This window comes from Anopheles maculipalpis, chromosome 3RL (genome assembly GCF_943734695.1).
Source record: "Anopheles maculipalpis chromosome 3RL, idAnoMacuDA_375_x, whole genome shotgun sequence".
Classification (NCBI taxonomy): domain Eukaryota; kingdom Metazoa; phylum Arthropoda; class Insecta; order Diptera; family Culicidae; genus Anopheles; species Anopheles maculipalpis.
In genome coordinates, this window is record NC_064872.1 from 48,518,710 (window position 1) to 48,538,465 (window position 19,756).

The 19,756-nt window shown below is 39.2% G+C and overlaps 1 protein-coding gene across 1 annotated transcript; it reads left to right on the plus strand.

The window, feature by feature from the left end:
* The first annotated feature begins 1,895 nt into the window (after positions 1-1,895).
* LOC126563589 (uncharacterized) lies at positions 1,896-15,736 on the plus strand. Its single transcript, XM_050220235.1, has 10 exons — positions 1,896-2,130; positions 4,083-4,202; positions 4,522-4,648; positions 11,063-11,189; positions 11,330-11,428; positions 12,053-12,193; positions 12,299-12,585; positions 12,726-13,034; positions 13,677-13,961; positions 15,540-15,736. The coding sequence occupies exons 1-10, from the start codon at positions 1,897-1,899 to the stop codon at positions 15,734-15,736; spliced, it is 1,926 nt and encodes a 641-aa protein (XP_050076192.1). The 5' UTR covers position 1,896.
* Positions 15,737-19,756: the final 4,020 nt, after the last annotated feature.

Genomic DNA, 19,756 nt, shown 5'->3' on the forward strand with positions numbered 1-19,756 from the left:
ATACGTTGGCTGGGGCACGTCATGAGGATACCGGACTAATGCCCCACCTAGAAGGTGCTCGTCAGCGACCCGTTCGGCACGAGGCGTAGAGGAGCACAGCGAGCTCGTTGGCTGGCCATGTTGACACGACGTGCTCAAACCTGAGCAGGCCAAGAAGAAGAAGAAGAAGATTGTGACAGTAAAATGGTTGCTCTTTTGTGGTATTGTGGTAATTTCGGTAGATTCTATGTTATACGGACTCCCAACGCAGTCTCCATATCGTTACTTCCTAAAAAAGGCACCCTGGAACAATGGTGGCTCTAATCATCCAGTTGGAGACTATGGGCATGATCAAGAGAATCTCGTCCGAGATAAGACCTTAATGACTCCACCATATTCGGTAGAAGAAATCTTGTCCAGATCAGATCTGGGCGTTTGATAGCATGTAGCAGTTCTAACGATGAAACAGTCTACCCGAAGAGGGATCATAGCACAACAACTTCAACGAAAATATTGGCCATAATCAATAAGTGATCTAAACTCTATGATCGCTAAATAATCCAACCCGAATCTGAGAATCTCTCTTTCTCTCTCTCTATTCAGTTATTTTGAATGGTAAATTTTATTCGAACCTCGTCACGATCGTAAGAATTCTGGTGAACGGTAAACCATAATCAAAACGTGTTGATATTTTCGTTCATTTAAAACACGCGACGGGGAAAAAACTCTCAAGAGAGCAAATGAAAACAGCTGCGCGAGGAGTTGGCTCGCACGGTGAATTTAAAACTCATTTTCCACACTAATACTAAAAAAAAACTCTTCCGTGTTTGTTACGATCTCACTAAACCTGCTGTACAGAGCGGATCATCCTATATTCGGCCCGACAGCTTGAAAACGCAAATCGAATATGTTCGATGCTGAGGAAACTCATCGCTGCCGCGTTTCTACCCGTCAAGACGGGACGGGACACCACACATGTCTATTGGTGCTTATGAGAATATGTGACTGAATGTGTTATTCCGATTGTACGCGTCAGCTAGGAATATTTTCATAACACGGGGCAGAATAATTCGTGCGTTCAGTGTACTGTTTGCTATTCGAGAGATTGGTGTGATCGTCTCTTTACTCTGCCGTATACCAATTAAGCAACAAAGCGTATTATTTAAATTGAATAGTGAAATGTTTTACACAAACGTTTAACGTATATTAATTTAGTCTAGCTAAGCCACCTAGTTAATCCGGTACGGTGCGTTGCAGTATAAAGGAATTTTGCTTTTAAACGAAAAACTCTGTTCAACCTATGTAAAGTGAGAAAATCCCTCAAACCGTGAGAGAATGTGAGCCGGAAGAGAATAAGTGTTACCGGTATTGTCGTTATGTGAGTGTATTGGAAAGATGCGTCAGACGATATGGCTTACGCTAAGTGGTTTACACAACTAGAGTTACAAATATTTCGAGTACATTATATTCAAAGTATTACACATACTTAGCCATATAGTTTGAGTGTGCATCAGTTTGGTAGACGAGTTTCGTTAGCAACTTGCTCTGCGAAACAGCGTCAATAGTGTCCACGTCCAAAAATAAGTTTGTGTGATTTTTTCTTTTTTATGATGTGTCAAACAGTCCATAAATTGTACTGTGGATTTGGTTTAGAATGGATTTTCAAAAAAATGTTTCCTGTGACGTTTAGTGACAAGAGAGGCACCAAATTGTAACCATTTTATTCTAAACATTATGTATAGATGATACAATAACAAAACCACAGCAATTTATGCAACTTGAACGAACCGTACTGTGTTGCTTCTATATCAATAACGACCTTCTCCTGTCATCTTACCTTATTTTGTCCAGAATAGTGTTCCTCGTAGGTTAAAGTCCAATCGCTCGGTATAAGATTATACAAAAAATAGAAGCAACATGTCATCTAGACGCTCGGCACCTCCACCGATGCAGCAACTGCAACCACAGATGTCCATATCCTATGGCGAACCAGAGAAAAAGCAGCGCAGCAAGTGCATGTCTTTCGTGTGTTGCATGTGGAAAGTGTTTACATGTATATTTTCACATGTGACCCTAGTGGCCACGGTTGTTGCATACTGTTTTCTGGGTGCGTTTACTTTTGAACATTTGGAGGCTGAGAATGAACGTAATGTGAGTAAAATGTTTTCTTATTTGTTCAATTCTTCAACCTTGCATTCTTTTAGGACATAGCTGAATGTTTTTTTTAACTCACTTACTAACATACTTTGACACAATTACTCTTTAAAAGGTGTTTTAAATTTGATCTGAATTAGCTTTGGTAAAATGGTGAACAATTTAGACGAAGCCGTGAAACTAAAAATCTCCATCGTACAAACTTTGAATAAGACAATTTGCACCGTTTAAATGTACACTGTCAGGTACAGGTACAGGTTCTCAGGACATTTGAGAAATCTACTCTCTTGCACATGTTCGACAGTCAGATTCATAGGGTTTTTACGTTTTCAAAGCTGTAACTACACATCTTCAATACATCATCTTCGAGGTTGGGAGTCTTGAGGGTTAATATTAAGCTTTGTGGCGGATTGGAATTGAAAATTGTTCCAATTGTAGCCCGTTTTCATAATAAAACTACAACCTTTTAAATAATAAACTTCACATTTACTTGTGTGTAGCTATAGCAACGACTACCGGCTGTCTTCGTTAGTTAGGCTGATTAGATAAAAACATCGATTGATCCACTTGGCTCCATTGCAATGCAATTCTGTCGTCGGTGCTTCCCTTCTAAAAATTTATGTAGTAGTAATTATGTTTAAGCAAGATAATATACTGCAAATTTACACATGTTTTCCATCATTAGGGCCGCCGTAACCTGTCTGCAGTGCTTTACTAAATCATGCAAACGTTTTTGGCAGTAGACTAGGCTTCCCAATTAATTTTCATATGAGCCATTACCGGTCTATTTTGTACGTTGTAAGTTGTCGGATCTTGCCGAACTCAGAACACGGTACCACCGTTCATGAACCATTTCCCAACATCCAACTATCCAAAGTAATTGGCAATCCATTACTTCTAACTTGTGCAACTTTCTGTGTACCTCCCGGTGGTCTTAAACTTATCGTACTTTGACTTTAATATTACCATGTAACATTCCCGCAGTCTCCTTAATAAATTTGACCCAATCTCATCTTGTCTTGTCGTTTCCATACTTCTCTTTGGCCTTCCTTTTCCACTTTAAACTGAGTTACCTGTTCCGTGCAGCTTACAGTTTATGTTTATTCAGTTATTTATCTAAGTCTATCTATGAAGTCTATTGGACTTCATGATACTTTTCAACAACATGCCGAGGGACCAAAATAACCTTTTGATATCAGAAATCCTTCCAAAGATGGTTCCACCCACCACAACTGTTTAGACATTCCATCAAAGCTCAAAACGTTGCTAAATATTTTGAAACGTTCTATTCTGTTTATTGTTTCTATGAAAATCTGTTTTAAAATACTTTTGAACATGACCTAAATTTTCAATTACACGTGTTACTTGCAGCATAATGTTTCATCTAAAATGCGTCTCATGTATCGAACATACATAATAAAACTTTCCCACCGAGCTAGATTTAAATGGTGTGTTGTTCATCATCGTCGTTCAATCATCGTAAAATATATAGAAGCACATTTAAGACACGGAATTGAAATCTGTTTTTATACTTTTTTTCACTATGCAGTAATGTGACACGATTGTGGCAACAACAAAAACGTCACTATATTTAGTTCCATCTGTAAAAGACGCATAACACAATAGTTTTCTCACGTTCCATCCAAAATGAACTGGATTTCACAGTGGGCTTCGTAAATAGTCCAAGAGCTTACACAACACCAGCTTCATTCGTGCTAGAGATAGTTCAAATAATTTACTTACTCAACAACACATTCACTTCACTTACCAATTATGACACTTAACACTAATTATATATACTAAGTGACAGATTGTACATAATTAAAAGCATTGCTGCAGATGCGCCAAGTGGTAAAATTATTAAGTTTTATATACTCGACAACATTTTGTGATATTTTACATTAATTTATATTAATTCAAAGTCATCATTTCTATTTCTACGGTTTCAGGTTAAAAAAGGAATCAGTTCTATACGTGTCAACCTCACGGATGCCATCTGGAAAATGACCAACGATAGACCAGTTTTGCATCAACAAAATTGGACTTCTGCTGCGATTATGCATCTTCAGGTTTGTTTCCAGCTGAAGAAGCTTACGTAAAGTAACAAGCGTTAAATGTGATTCAATTATTCACCCTGGAACACACCTTGAACAATCCCCAATGAACCCACTCAAATAGGTTTCAATTGGGTTACATAAAAACAAAATTCATTCTAAATGCCCTCCAGCCTGCCCTTATACCGTAGAATCTACAGACGACCTTGACCGTTAACGGTTCTTTCTAAGGAGATGAGACTAAGTGATCATATTCTTACGACAAATACGAATACCTAGAATCTCCTAATGCTTTTACTGACCCATTTCTGATTAATTCACTTTCCTACTGCAGTCCTTCGAGAAAGAAATACTCACTGCCATGAAGAAGGACGGTTGGGATGGAAACGAAGACGTGGATCAAATCCAATGGACATTTTTTGGAGCTCTGTTTTATTCCATCATCGTCATAACAACAATCGGTAAGTAACAATGCCTGAGGAGGTTAGCTAACAAATAAAAAGACGAACGCTTTGCTTTGGCCTTTTGCTACAACAACGAACTTCATCAAACAATCCCGGCAAACACAGTCCCAGCGGCGCTAAAGTCGGTGCTTCAGGTGGTTGGTCTGCTCTAGATCGATTTCTTTTCCACCTTCTTAGTCGCTTGCCGTGTTTGGTCAAATTGCGGAACGAATTGCGATACGCCCGGGAACGAACCGAACGGTTTCGGCCCTATCCCACCTGGACCGAATGGTTGGGGAAAGTAACCTCCCGAGGGATAGCCGCCGGGCGGGAAGAATCCACCCGGATGTCCATTGAATGTCGGATTTCCGAAACCTCCACCATAGGGATGATGTGCGTTCCCACCGGGATAGAATCCGGGCCCACCGCCACCGTACGGAAACCGGTTATAGGGACGTCCGATGATACCGGTTGGGCCTCCGGGGCCCACGAGAATTCCATTTCCACCTGCTCCATGCCCCAGACCGCCGTATCCGCCACCAAAGTGCTGTTGACCGGGGTAGTATCCACCAACACCCAGCGAGTTACCACCAGGAAACGGGAAACCACCTACACCACCCTGCAGGCCATGGTTAATTCCGTACGGGTTCGGCCCAAACTGTCCGTTAATAAGTCCCCCTCCGCCAAACTTTTGATTGAATCTGGTAATTTGAACAAAAAAAAAAAAAAGCATGCGTAAAACACGCAACAAGCCAGAAAGAAACACAAAAACAGACAGAACTGTTTGTTATTGCCCAAGTTCTAAACTTATTAGCCTTTAACCGTTCCTTACCCAAAATCGTTAGATTGATTTCCTTCGCCGAACTCTCCGGAAAACTCGTCGTTCTGGGGTCGCGAGAAGGAGGGCCGTTTAGTGGTGGTTTCTTTCACCTCATAGCGGCCTTGTCTGAAATTTGAAAGAATTTGTTTAGCCGCATAAACGTGTATTGACCGAAGTATGAATTTCTTTCACCAATTCTTGTATTCACTCAATACGATGTTTTTGTTTTACCTAAAGAATCACATGAATGTTGAATTTGTTTCACATACCTTTCGGAAAATGAGTTTCTTTTCCCATTGGATGAAGTTGGTTTCGTTCCGACACCCTGAAACTCTAGCACATCACTTCGTACATTGTATCGATCAGCATTGCCTTTCGCATCGTTGTTTCGGTCGCTATTTCCGCCTCCCGACCAAGCCCAACGCTCTTCAGCGGTTGCCATACAAAGTATGGTGGATATCACCAACAGGCGTAAGAAATCTGCACAAAAATACAACACACATCGTGTTAAAACAGATGCTCCATTTTTTATCCCTTCGTTCGATGAAAGTCAGAGACGATTTCTAGAAAATATTGAATGAATATCTGAATATCTGAACAATACTCACGTGTTGCCATGTTTGCAAAATTCCAGCAAAATTTTTAGTGTTTCTTATTTTACCACGTTTTACTGCTGGGGAGTTCACTGCAAACAAATCTATGCTATAATGTTTTGCCCAGCAAACTTGAAAGAAAAATAGTTCATGAATGGAAATGATTTACTTCAAAAAATGAAGATAATCTCTGAAGGATAACTTCTAATTGTACTGTAATTTAATTAAATGAATATGAATGAGTTGTTGTGCAAAAAATGCATGTCTGTCTCAAACAAGTGTTGGCTTAGCTCAGCTCGTCGGCAAAATTTGTCAATCCAGACGATTGCGCGGTACTTAAAAAACATATTTATATCTTGTTTAAACACCTTCAGATTAGTTCTAACACTTATTGCATGTCTTTCTGCATGGTGCAATCCAGTTAATCCTTATAAAGGTAATCCGAGTTTGCTGTAACCATTGCAATGTTCAGTAGCATTAAAATTTTAAATTATCATTTCCGTTGAATGTCTGTAGGATTATTGATACCTTTTTTAACTTCTCAGTAATGCAAAGATGTTAGAAAATATATTAAAGTAACCTTAAGACAGTAAACGACTTTGGGAATCGTGATAGCAACCCCAATTTGTTATCATTATCGTTTCAGTAACTTTTTCTACTCTTTAACCCCAGTTAACACTTTACTATTGTTATCTATATTCGTCATATACTGTATGGCACTAACAAAACTTTTGACGATGGCACTGGGACAAACACTAGCTTTTCTAATCACGGATGTGATACTTAAGAAAAATTTGTTGTTTCAACTTTATTGCTTTTAAATTTAGTTTGTCGATTAACACACTCTTTGCCCGATCACATGAATGCTTCTGACAGTAGTTATCCATAAACCTTTTATTTTGTAACGAATGCACTACACCAACACACGTTATCTCGTCGCAAGCATGCTAACGACTTCACTGAATACACCTGAATTCACCTTATTTCCCATGCTGGTACTAAGGAAACAATTTCTAGCAGACGGATCCGATGACAACCGTTGCTGTCGCTCTACTAAACTACAGATATTGAAAGTTTACAATTCTTATACCCAAAACTATTCACCGCACACGTACGCAACAAACCGATACTACTACTTCTACCATTCGTGACGCTAGCATTCGGCTAGCACGCCTTTTGTAAGCGCTTCATTGTCTAAGTTTGCACGATGGCTCAAAACTTCAGCCATCAGCTTCACGCACTCTTTCGGCCCAAGTTCATGTAAATTTGTATAACACCAACGTCCCCAGCGTCCGTGCCGCGGACCGTGCAACGAAACAAAAGACTCTATAAAACGCATCACTGTCACACTATGGTCACTCGCTAGAGAAAGGAACCTGTCTCACAGTGGGGCATGAATGCCAAAGCACACATACTCACTCACTAAATAAAACCAAAGCAAACAAAAAGACAAACTCCAGCAGCCAATCAACGGTCGTCATCTTGTGCAGCCGGTGCGTTTAAAGGCACTTGTCTTCTCGCCGGCTTTGTCTGCCCTGTGAAAATTCCCACTAAACAAAGCATGGATTTTCCGGAGCAGGATATTGCATAACGATCTGAAAAGTGACCAACTGCACCATAGGAGGGTTTTTTTTTATTGGTTACATCTTACGATAGCAAGACTCTCCATGCTGATGATGATACTGAAAAGAAATGTACAAGAAAACAATTTCAAAAGTTACATTTGTAGGTTACATTTATCTTAACAAATATTTTTGTTTTGTAGCATTCACAGTGAAAGCAGTACGATGTTTTATGACTTATTAAAAATATTTGTTTCAAAGCTATTAGATTAATTGTTAAATTTTGCGCAATCGTGTGTTGCTTTTCAAATTTATAATTTTTATCGTTAAAACTTTGGGAAACACTTAACATAAATTGCTGCTGTCATGCTGTATGATGTCTGTCGGAACTCCTCAACGAAGATTTCGCTACAATCTGTTCTGTCATTGTGCTTACAGTTCCCGCGTCTGCAGACACATCCGGATGTAGGTTAAGGTCAGCTTTGCCAAATACGGTTTCACACCCACAGCAGCATGGATGAATGCATAGTGGCTTACAGTGGCCTGTTGGTAGGGTAAAGACATTTCACTTCCTGTGGATTGTGTGTCTCTCTTCTCATAGATGCCATCCATTCCACCGTTGCCGTTGGAGACGTTTTCAAGTTCGTTCGTTAGCTTTTTTGCAAGCGTTTCATTGCCGTCTGCTTTTAACACAACCCGGCGTTTTGTTTATACGCAGAATAGGCAGCACATAGGTGTACGATTTTTTGTTTAGGTTCCAGGTTCACTGATTTTGACAGTATTTACCGAGATGATTATAATCAAGTGTTTTGCATACCGGCGAGTTGATTTACTCATATGGCTATTTACTCGTTAGTAGTAGCGCCAAATAGCTACCGAAATATTCTTTCAGTGGCTCTGAATAGTTGAACTATTCATTGCGACAGCCTTAGCATTGATACATGCCCCTAGTTGGGACTGAATGGATGAATAATAAATCATTACATTCTGCTATCGTATCTCGACTAAAATTGAGTATTTTAGTCGAGCCCCGTACGCCAAAAATTCTTGTCTACCAGCTGCTAAATTAATAAAGTAAAGGAAACCAGAAGTGGCAGGCTATGACCTTTTGAAAGGTTGATCAAGGAAGTAAAACCAGATATTAAACACAATTTTGCAACCGTGGGGAAATTTTCAATGGCATTGTTATAATCGGCACATGATTTGGTATTGTTTAATGTTATACTTGCAGCATTTAAACACGCCACAGAAACTTCTTCCTCATACTTCAGCAACATTAATTAACAGCAAACCCCGCACATAACAAAGTAACTTAAACAAGTGAAGTAACATTTACATTTCCTTGTAGTGATCCGTTCGATAACGCACGATTAGAATTAGCTTTCTGTTTCAGCGTGTTGAACATGTCAAAACTACATCTTACACGCAATATGGTTTAATTCGAACGGATACGAATTAACTGCACTTAAGCATAAGGATTAGTTAAACTAAATTGCAACGCCTTTCCTTTTCAATGCTTGGTAGCGCCACAATTCATTACGAACTGTAATCGCAGAACCATTAGCGAATTGGAATGCTTTTCCGTTTATTTCTCATCGCTTTTCTGGTGCCTAGGCTAACAACCTCGTCATTCTTACCTGCTTGTACTAGTGCTTTCTACGTTCTACTAGTATCTTGTAGTAAAGAAAAAAAAAATGACACCCGCAAGCAGATGTGCGATTTAAAATCTCGTTGGCACATATTTCGTATCGAAGCAAGCAAGACATGGAGAGGATTAATGGCACAAAATAGGCGGAATTTCCTTGACGAAAGTGAAACGCCATCCGTACAGTAATTATATCTTGATGATCTACAACGTGATTCACATTCGTACCAATATATCCATCATTAGTCTTTTTTTTTCTTTTTCGAAACGTACCTCACGGCGTTGAACCGTTTTATTTTAATGAACAGGTTGTTATAAGTTGTAACATCATGGTTAATGGACCTTTCTAAATGATCTAATCGTTTATGTAGTAGTAGTACTTTATTCGAGTGAAAATCCATGTGTACAATATACAAATAGTACATTATTTTAACGGGTTCGATCTCGTCTGTCCTCGTTATTGGCGTTTACATTTACCGAACTGACGTTTGAAAATGATTCGTGGGGCAAAAAATTTGTTCGCGAAAAACCCACATTAGATAAATAAACTAAAAATATATGTTTTTATGTATCCATCCTATCCTACATTACTTTTATAATAGTTTTTTTTTATCTTTTTCAAGTCGGAAGTATTGTATTGGCTTATGAAAATTCAGGTTTTTATAAACGGTGTGGGTTTCGGGGAAGGTAAAGTGTGGGAAATATGGGAGTAAAAGGAGGATAAGGGAATTTGGCTATTTAGCCAGTTATTGCATTGTTATTTTCATTATGTATTGTTCGATGGTATTAATGGTATTCTAGGTATTGGTTCTGACAGATTTGAAGCTTATTTTTGTATGTTTTAGCGCACATTACCCAAACAGGGTAGGCGCATGTTATGATTGGTCTGATTAAAGCAGTAAATAGCAATAATTTGTTTTTAAAACTAAGCTGTGATCATCTGTTTAGAAAAGAGGACAGTGCACGAAAGATTTTGTCACTCGTAAAACGGGTAAAAAATAGTGCTTCCGATTTCTCTCTATTTATTTGAAGCATCCATTTGAGACAGTACTTTGAATCACTGTCAAGTGCATTGTTCAGAGTTTTAATTATAGTCTTAGCTTTTTTGCCCTTTTCACTTATTGCTGCATTGTCAGCATATAAGTATTGGTTTCAATCCTTCATTTTCGGTATGTCAGCGATGTAAATATTAAACAAAAGTGGGGATAGTACACTTCCTTGTGGAACACCTGCTCCAGGCGTGTATGTTTCTGATTTACTATTTGAAATGTGGACTGTATGACATGAATTAAATAGCGTGGAAACTTTAATTTCTTTAGTTTAACGAGCAAAGCTTTATGCCAGATGGTATCAAACGCTTTTTATAGTACTAAAGCGGTGGATTTTAAATGTTTCTATTGGAAATAGTGTCCTTTTTCAGTCGGTACAATTGTTGTGTTGTAGATAGTCCTGGTTGAAATCCAAATCGACATTTTGGAATGATATTGTATCCGTCGGTGTGGGATCTTAACATTGTTGCAATAATCTTTCCGAATTTTTTTCCAAAACAACTGAGAAGGCTGATAGGACTGTAATTAACCGCTAAAGTGTTATCTTTCCCAGGTTTTGAGATTGCAACTACGTTATAAGTTCTCTTGCGACAAAGGCTGTGAAGTTTATTACTATATGTTTTATCTTTTCTTTTACAATTCAACTTTAGAATTCATTTTTTACCAACTGAGCTGTAATATTGAATACAATTGAATTTTTTATGTTTAGTTATCTATCGTACCAAACTACACTAAAAAATACATTTGTTTTTACTTTACCTAGGCTACGGTCATATAGCTCCAAAGACATACATGGGCAAAATTTCGACCATCTTCTACGCTATCTTGGGCATTCCACTCATGCTGCTGTGTTTATCCAATATTGGCGACATTATGGCTAGTTCCTTCCGGTAAGCACTGCAAATTTATGGTAAACATTGCAATAAGATTGGCACTTTTACCGAATAGTTCGCACTCTAAAAGTAAAGACTTCTTATGCAAATATCAAACAATCATATACACAGGGCCATATTATTTTATATTTCTTCAGATTCCTGTATTGGCGCGTTTGTTGCTATGTTTGTACGAGAGAGCCTAAGCGGTCCAATTCCAGACGCAGTCGGAGCAGTCGTGGTACTGTAAGACAAGGGTGAGTACGTTTTGTTGTACTTTCATTCATACATTTCTGCAATTTTCTATTGATTGAATGTTTTATAGTATTTGCAAAGAATTTCAAACTAAATTGTTATGCGTAATTTTATTGTAAAACGTTTAAAGCTATTTTTTAGAATAAGGTTTTAAGATGTTGTGGATTTGTATTTTACTATACCATTGACATTGGATTGGGTAAAACATCTAGCATGCAGTGGTTATTATCTTTCATAAAGAATCCAATATTTCAAAGGGATTTTTTGTGTAAGGTTTTAGGTTTTTTTTTTTTATTCATAAAGGACGGCCATGCCATATTGCTTGAGCTTTAGGTACAAGATTCAACGGAATACAGTCTATTTCATTATTTTTTTTTAATTTTTTCTGCTTATTTTATTTTATTTTATTTTATTTTATATTTTGTTCTATCAACACTGCATTTTTTGATAATGGTTGGATGACTGATTTTTGGCAATCTTTACAGTTGTAAATTTTGCACTTCCCAGTACACTTTAAGGAAGTTAGAACAACACTCTTTCCAATAAAAGGGCTAATAATGCTTAGGGAATTTTAGTGATCTAAACAAACATAGCTTTAGCTCCTGACTCCTGACGTACATTTTCAGACGAAGTTCTGTGAGATCTGGACAGCCGGGAGGAACGAATTTAAGACGTTCAGTACGAAATTCTCAACGTTCCACCGATTCAGGATTCGACCCATACTATGAGCCGGGCCTATCGCATTCATATTCGGATACAGATTGTAGGTAAGTATTCATCTGTATTTTAACAATAAATAAATGCTTTCGTATATGTTGGTGATTATAATGAGTAACTCTTTACACTGTATGTTTGTTGGTGTGTCGGGACAGGTATAACGCTGCCATGGATGATCCATACTATCAAGAGAATGATCGGAGCATGCGGCAACAAGCAAAGTATGACAACTCAAACCCCAACAACTCTGGAGGAATGCGACCACAAATTAGAGGTCCACCCAATCCTGATGCATTCATGAACGACGAATATATGACAGGCCCACAGCAAGGGAAACGGCCTCCACCAGGACATTCTCGTGCCGAATCAATGGGTCTTGATCAATCGCAGAGATCATTGCAAAAGCCCAGACAGATGGATGGACAATATCGAAAACAACAAGGTTTGTTCTATTGGCTCTATCATAGTATAGCATTAAGGGTCCAGGTCGTTTCTCTTCTATACGATTCCAAGGAAAAATTCTAGGTTAAAACCTCTCGTTGAGCACCATTGGTTTACTTTTTGTCGTACTCGTTTCAATAGGAATGAGAGCACAATCGCTTGATCGTCGTATGTTTCGGCAGGATTCCCAGATGCTTGACGTGGACGATGATTCACCGTGTAAAACGCCAATACTGTGCAATAAATATGCGCTCGACGACGTTGACGACCAAGACGGAAGACCGGCCAGACCTAATCCACGCAGTCAATCGATGCCACGTCAGACTGGGCGCTACGGCGACCGTTTGATGCCCGACCGGATGCCCTACTACACGGAGGACAACGAAATAGCAGAAAATATGCATACCGTGCGCAAATCAGCTCCTCAAAGACGTCGTGAACCGCGTCCCGGTAAGTGAATGCGCTGCTTCTTAGCAAGCGTGCCACGGATTGGCAACCTTCCCTAGACCACCAACATGCCACAAGACGATGATAAATTACACTTTCATACAATTCTAGACCGAGAAAGACAGTCGTCTCGGTCACTTTAGCACACAATGATCGAATCAAAGGTCACAATTTTTCTGTTAGTTAACTGATGTGTCTGATTTGGTTTGGTGTTTTGTGTTCTGAAAAGATTCAGCAACGATAGGAGAAAGATCAACAATTTTTCGGAATATTGTTATTATAAGGAATTTTATTATTAATAATTAGGTTTTGCTGTCCTAATACACTCAAATTCAAACACCAAAATCTTCTCGACCATAGTGTGGCGCCACCATTCCATCCTCGATTGCCACTACCTGTCTACTCACTCACCCACTTCTTACACTCAATGCCAGCTGTTGAGCACGAGCCAACACAACTTTATGATAGCCGTCTGAAGAAACGTTGCCCAAAACGAAACATAAACGAACGAATCCTCTAAAGCAAAAATCCCCATCAAACAGACCCTACGCGTGGGTCATAATTTACCGTTAATTATATGTTTTTTAATTAAATCTCGCTTTTCTTTCTCTCCCTTCCGGATTTACCCACCGGCGGCTGCCACAGTGCCAGCGCCATCACCACGCATAATGTCACCGATGGGATTCGCAGTTCATCGCCAAGCTCGTCATTTACAAAATGTGATCGATGATAACTCGCTCTACGATGACGAATGGGACATCCACAGTGGCGAGCTTCCGCCATCCTCCATCGTGCGGCCAGTACCGATTTGGTTGTGCGTTTTCCTAGTCGTTAGTTACATCATTGCCGGCGCATTTATGTTTTCTGAATGGGAGGAGTGGAGTTTTTTGGATTCTGCATACTTTTGTTTCATCACACTCACTACCATCGGTAAGTTTGGACATTTTTGTTTCTTCTATTTTTATAGCTGTGCTCCACCTATGCTGCCATTGAAACAGTGTTTAGAAATGTCATTTTTGCGTACTCTTCGCTGTGCTGCTTCTCTTTGAGTACATTACCTCTAATGATTAGTTGGATAACAGTCCGCTTAGATTAAATTTTCAGTACCTTAGATCATGATCAGTATCAAGATTTTGCAATTGGTAATTGTAACAGCCAATAACTTAACAAAATGCATACAACTTCAAAATACATAAAACTATGTTTGGGGCGGCCCGGTGGTAGAGGTGACAGCATCGCCGGTCTTCACACGCCATAACGCCATCGGCTTCAAATATCACTTAATGAAATAGATTATCCAACAAAGTGGTATGCGGTATACGTGCACCATGCATTTAGAAGATATATTACTGTACTTTGAATAGAAACTTATTTAACGATACAACAATTGACGGTCTTTGTCTAAATATTAATAGTCCTGCCTATCGATAGACCACTGTACTGTCGAGTACATCGTACATTAGGAAGTACGCAAACCACTATGAGATACTCCATGCAGTGGCCGATCAAGACTCCCTTAGTGGAATAGGCGATAGGGTCTCCCTAACCATATTCTTTATTTCCTATACACAAAAAATCTGACTCCATGATCTTATCATGTGCTTCTCCTCCTCTGCTTGGTGTATGCCAACGATGAGAAGCTGTCCCTTCCGATTCGCAACCATGTAGACCAGTTGCGTTTTCGTGCCACTTTGTCGGGCACCAGAAATGAATCGATCTCAAACGGTCTTTAGTTATGCGTTGAAAAGCGTATGGTCGTCTCTTTCATAAAAATATTCAACCCCCTGAACTACGAATACGCACATCACGGCTCTATCCTCGACCACGAAAACTGTGTCAGGGATCTTGGAATACTCCTTGACAGTAAGTTAAGATTTCACGACCAGCTTAGAACACATTGCTGCTAAGGGTAGATCAGGTAATGGGCCAAATACGATAGTAGTGATGGCCTAACATTCCGACTACTTGCCGGCACTGCACACAGGATTCAACCCTTATGCTACGGCGAGATCACTCTATGATGGAATCCTTATTGACAAAATCGATGTAAATCTGCACACTAAGTCTCTACTTAGGCAAAATTCTATTGAAAAGAACTTTAGTAGTGGTTTTTAAAGCAATTTTGTCAATAGGGATGTTACGTAGGAGGACTACGCCTGTTTGTGATCGTTTCAAACCGGACATGTCGCATTTCGCGTTCTTTAAAAATAAAAAATCGTGGTGTGCATCTTATTTTTATTTTTTTTTTATGATTAATTATAAAGCTACAATGCAGTATTGTTAACACTGCTTGTGATGACTCATTTATGTAAACCAAACGATAAGTAATTTCCTCCTTATTCTTTGCCTTATCCCAAGCATACTTGGCCGTGCTCATCCTTCTACTTGTAAAAAAGAAGCTTTCTGCCGATTCGTTGAATTCAAATATTCAAATAAAAAGTAGTATAAAATTGATCAATTAATTAATATAAAAAACTCCCTATTCTTGGACTTTCTCTCTACTTGCAGGGTTTGGAGACTTTGTTCCGGCACAAGGCGTTAAAAATGATTCCGAAATATCAATAGCGCTCTGCTCGCTCTATCTCCTTTTCGGTATTGCACTCTTGGCCATGAGCTTCAATCTGGTGCAGGAAGAAGTGATCTCAAATGTTAAAAGCGTTGCACGACGTCTTGGCATACTGAAGGAGGAGGAAGTGGACGATTAGTTTACAATGGATGTTGGTAGTTGATTCAACATTTTGACTTCTATACATATTTCGATAGCCCTTACCACAAAAGCACTATTCCTAGCCTAATGATTTGTCAAGCCTTTGTCTCATCTTATAAGTTTAAGAAGTCTTACAATATCAAGTAATAAATATTTGTGGCCATATTTTCCATATTTAATCGTTTAGTCAGTTTGGTTTATCACGGATATTCCATATGTAAATTATAGAAATTTGTATGCTGCAGTTACATTTTTCTCATTTATGTTTTTTGCTTTATTAAATTGATTTATTGTTTTAACATTTTTTGTTTAGTAGCTCTGCTTTATACTGGTCATTCTTTTGCTCTAAATTTAAATAGCAAATGTTTTTATGTTACATATTATTCGAAACTTCAGCAAACTTTCAAATTTTATCTTATTTATCATATTTTGCATCTGTTCCGGGTTTCAAATCAGTTGGTTAACATATAAATTTCATTATCGATTAGATCGATGCTAGCCTATTGCGAATAAGCGGCTATCAACAACCGTGTGTTTGTTTTTCTTTTCACGCTCATCATGTTCTGTCCTTCGTGTGCTACACATTTGCTCATGACACGTATCCCATTTTCAATTTTGACATCCTATCAACCGTACGTTACCGTTTTGGCTGGTCTACCCACCCCCATCTCATCAGCCACGCTCTGATTCTATAATTTGCATTCCACCGGGTTCCAAAACTCAAGAAGCGTGCCTTTCATCTTTGCTGCTGCTTCTACTGCTGCTATCTTCTGCCACACGTGTGCTAGAACGATCGTGATCGGAAAAACCTTTAGTTTTCGCCGTCATCATCATCATCATCATCAGTTTATCAGAGCAATAGATGCCAACAATGTGCCGGCTCACACTCACGTGCGTCTAATAACATTCGTTTACCAACGGCAATCTCTGCGTGACGAACAGATTGTCCTGCACTATTGCTACTCATTGCTTGTCTGTCACATTTGAATTCTGCTGGTAATGCTTAATTCCCGCGATGTTCCGAATGTGTGTGCAAGGTTTGATATTTTTAGATTGTCTTCGTGCAAATGTGGCAAGCATCGTGTGAATTTGGTCTGCTTCTGTGTATGTAGATAGGTATGTGTGTGTGTGTACGTGTGTTTATTCTCGTTTAAAACGCGTGTCACAAAATCTATGTCGCCAACAGCACATGACAAAACACTGCCGCAATGTCTACATGGAAGTGCGGTAACAATTGAAATGTTTAAGTATTTACAAGTGTTTCTAACATTGGCTCACGCTCTGAACCAAGTGGGTTCGTGGGTTGACTAGTCCGCATATCCTGGGCCACACCCCCAAAAATAGGTACGGATTCCACATGATCAAGAAAATCGTTTCAAGTAGTTTTAAGATAAACCCATTTCTATCCTATCTGTCTAGATCCTATTTCATGTTCATGAACGTGTCAATACCATTAGCCATTTGTTTTTTTTTTATTGTGCAAAACGAGTCTTTTAGAATTTTGAACATTTTTGTTTTCTTTTGACAATAATTTGTTGCTTTTAAAAGTATAAATATTCAAAAATCACGTATAAGATTAAGGCAAAATAAACGAGACATTAGATCAAAAAATTACATTCCCTCAAAATTTAGTTTTAATATTCAAATTTTCGTGTATACATAATTCAACTAAGTAAAGCCCCATTCTGTACACTGTTTTGAAAAAAGATTTCATCATTAGAAGCTTCACTCCATTTAGTTCGACCGAGTATATCGAAAACGGTCCACTTTTCATAACGCACATCTGTTTTACATTATGGATTGACTGTCATTCAAAATATCAAATTTCACGGGGCTCATCGACATCGACTAGCATCAAGCCGGGCCTCATCCTTCCACAACCGCAAGTGACACCGATGGCAAACGCATTCACTTCACTAAGCCAGACGGAGTACTTTTGAGGTGTCATAAATTCTCGCCGTAGACTGCCTCGGACGACAACATCCAAATATCTCACAATGACGAATTGTTATTTACGGAAAAGAACCACCAGGTAAACCGTGGTGGCAAAAGCCAGTATAGCCGCTGCTGTGAAATCCGTACCGAAATACACTGATCGCATGGGAGAAATGAACTTCTTTTCGTTGTTGTCGTTTTTTTTTTTTTCAAAAGGACATCACTTTAACAGAAGCACTTTTGGCCATCGTCCATCGGATACGTTCGTTATTCTTTTTCACGTGAACAAACAAACAAGAAGTACCGTCTTTTATTGCTTCATGGATGTTAAAAATGTCTTCCCGGTGTTTCGCATTTAAACACGTTTTATTCTACGTGTTTGGATGTACATAAAAAATTCAAAACAAATCGTAGTATTCAATGCCATCAGCTAATAATGTAGCTAGATGTATTTAGTATATTGTGTATACTAGATTTAAATTGTTTTAGAATTCAAATCTTTTCTGCACCGTTTAAACTAATGTTATAGGATATAGCAGATCAGTTTGTTATAGGATATAGGATTAAAGGTTATAGGTGTTATAGGATATAAAATAATCTTTACCTGTAGTGCCCATTACTCACCATAATTAATGTTACTAATAAACTGTTGGTGGTGTAGGCGATAGGGGCGCCGGTATTGAAATGGCAGAACCGGAGTTCTAATCCCATCCGGACTGTTCCACCGTAGTGAGGACTGACTATCCAACTACGTGGTATCAGTAAGTCTAGAAAGCCATTCGAAGGCCGACGTGACCTTAGAGGCCGATAAGCTAAAAAGATATCACGATCCACGTGGATAGCCATGTCATTAAAGTAGCTCCGAACAACCAGAACAACGACAAGAACAACGATTTAAAGAAGAAGATTAAATGCTCAAATCTCATCATAGGCTTTGCCATATATTTTGGCAAAACTATCTGAATGCAGACTTGGGTCAAATTTGGCTTTTTTTTCGTTTATCTATAGAGGGTTTGCGTCTTAGAGACTATATTCGTCTCTCTACTGTAAAGGTGGTTTAATCTAATGCAAAACTATCGTATATGTATGTGGCTTAAATATCATGGAAAACTATTGCGATTGTGGCATATGATAAGGGATAAGATAAAACTATTGCTTAAATTTCTCTATATAAATGACTAATTCGTAAAAATCGAATAAGGCGATTCTGCTGAAGTTTGTCGGGTGATAGAATTGTCGTGTAATCGGTGTCTAGTTGGCAGGTGGCTCGGTGTGTCGTGTATCCATGGCAATCGGTGAGGATGTGGCGGACGGTGATGTCAACACCACAAAAGATGCAGAGTGGAGGACTAGATTTTTCTAGGAGGTAGGAGTGTGTAAGGCGGGTATGACCTATACGAAGGCGGGAAAGGACTCGTTGGATGTAACTAAATTCGGTGCTTGATGGGACGGAGTTTGTTGCTGTGGTCTACGTTGTGTCAGGTGATGTTCCAGTGTTAGCAGTTAAGGGTTTTGGTGAAGCGGATGGCATCACGGCGTGAAAGGGTGTTGTATGGTTCGTCAGGACGGAGTCGACCAACGTTGGCAAGTTGGTCGGCTTTCTCGTTACCGTGAATTCCGGAGTAACCCGGAATCCAACAGAAAACGATTGTCGGGGATGCTGCTATGGAGTATGGAGTGCCGTGTTCCAGGGCAGCCAGAACACTGGCACTGTCGGTGAAGATGACGTTCGATCGGTCGGTCTGTAGTCCTTCGTCGGCGGCTAATTGACTAATTGGCGGCTATTGCTTCGGCGGAGAAGATGGAAGTGTGGTTAGGGAGTTTGATGGCGCAGTTATCATTGGTGGAGTGGATCCCACAGTCAGCTGATTCCAGATGAACGGAGCAGTCTGTAAAGATATGATGGAAATGTTTGTATTTAGTCTGTATTAAGTGAGTAAAGGTACTATTGGCGAGCGGAGAGAGCTTTTAAGTTCCCAGTCTATGGCAGGAGTACGGAGATACCAGGAACGAATTCCCCCTGCGGGTGGTTCTGCGTTTACTCTGGTGATGATTGCAGTTACGTCGAGCCCTTTCTCAAGGA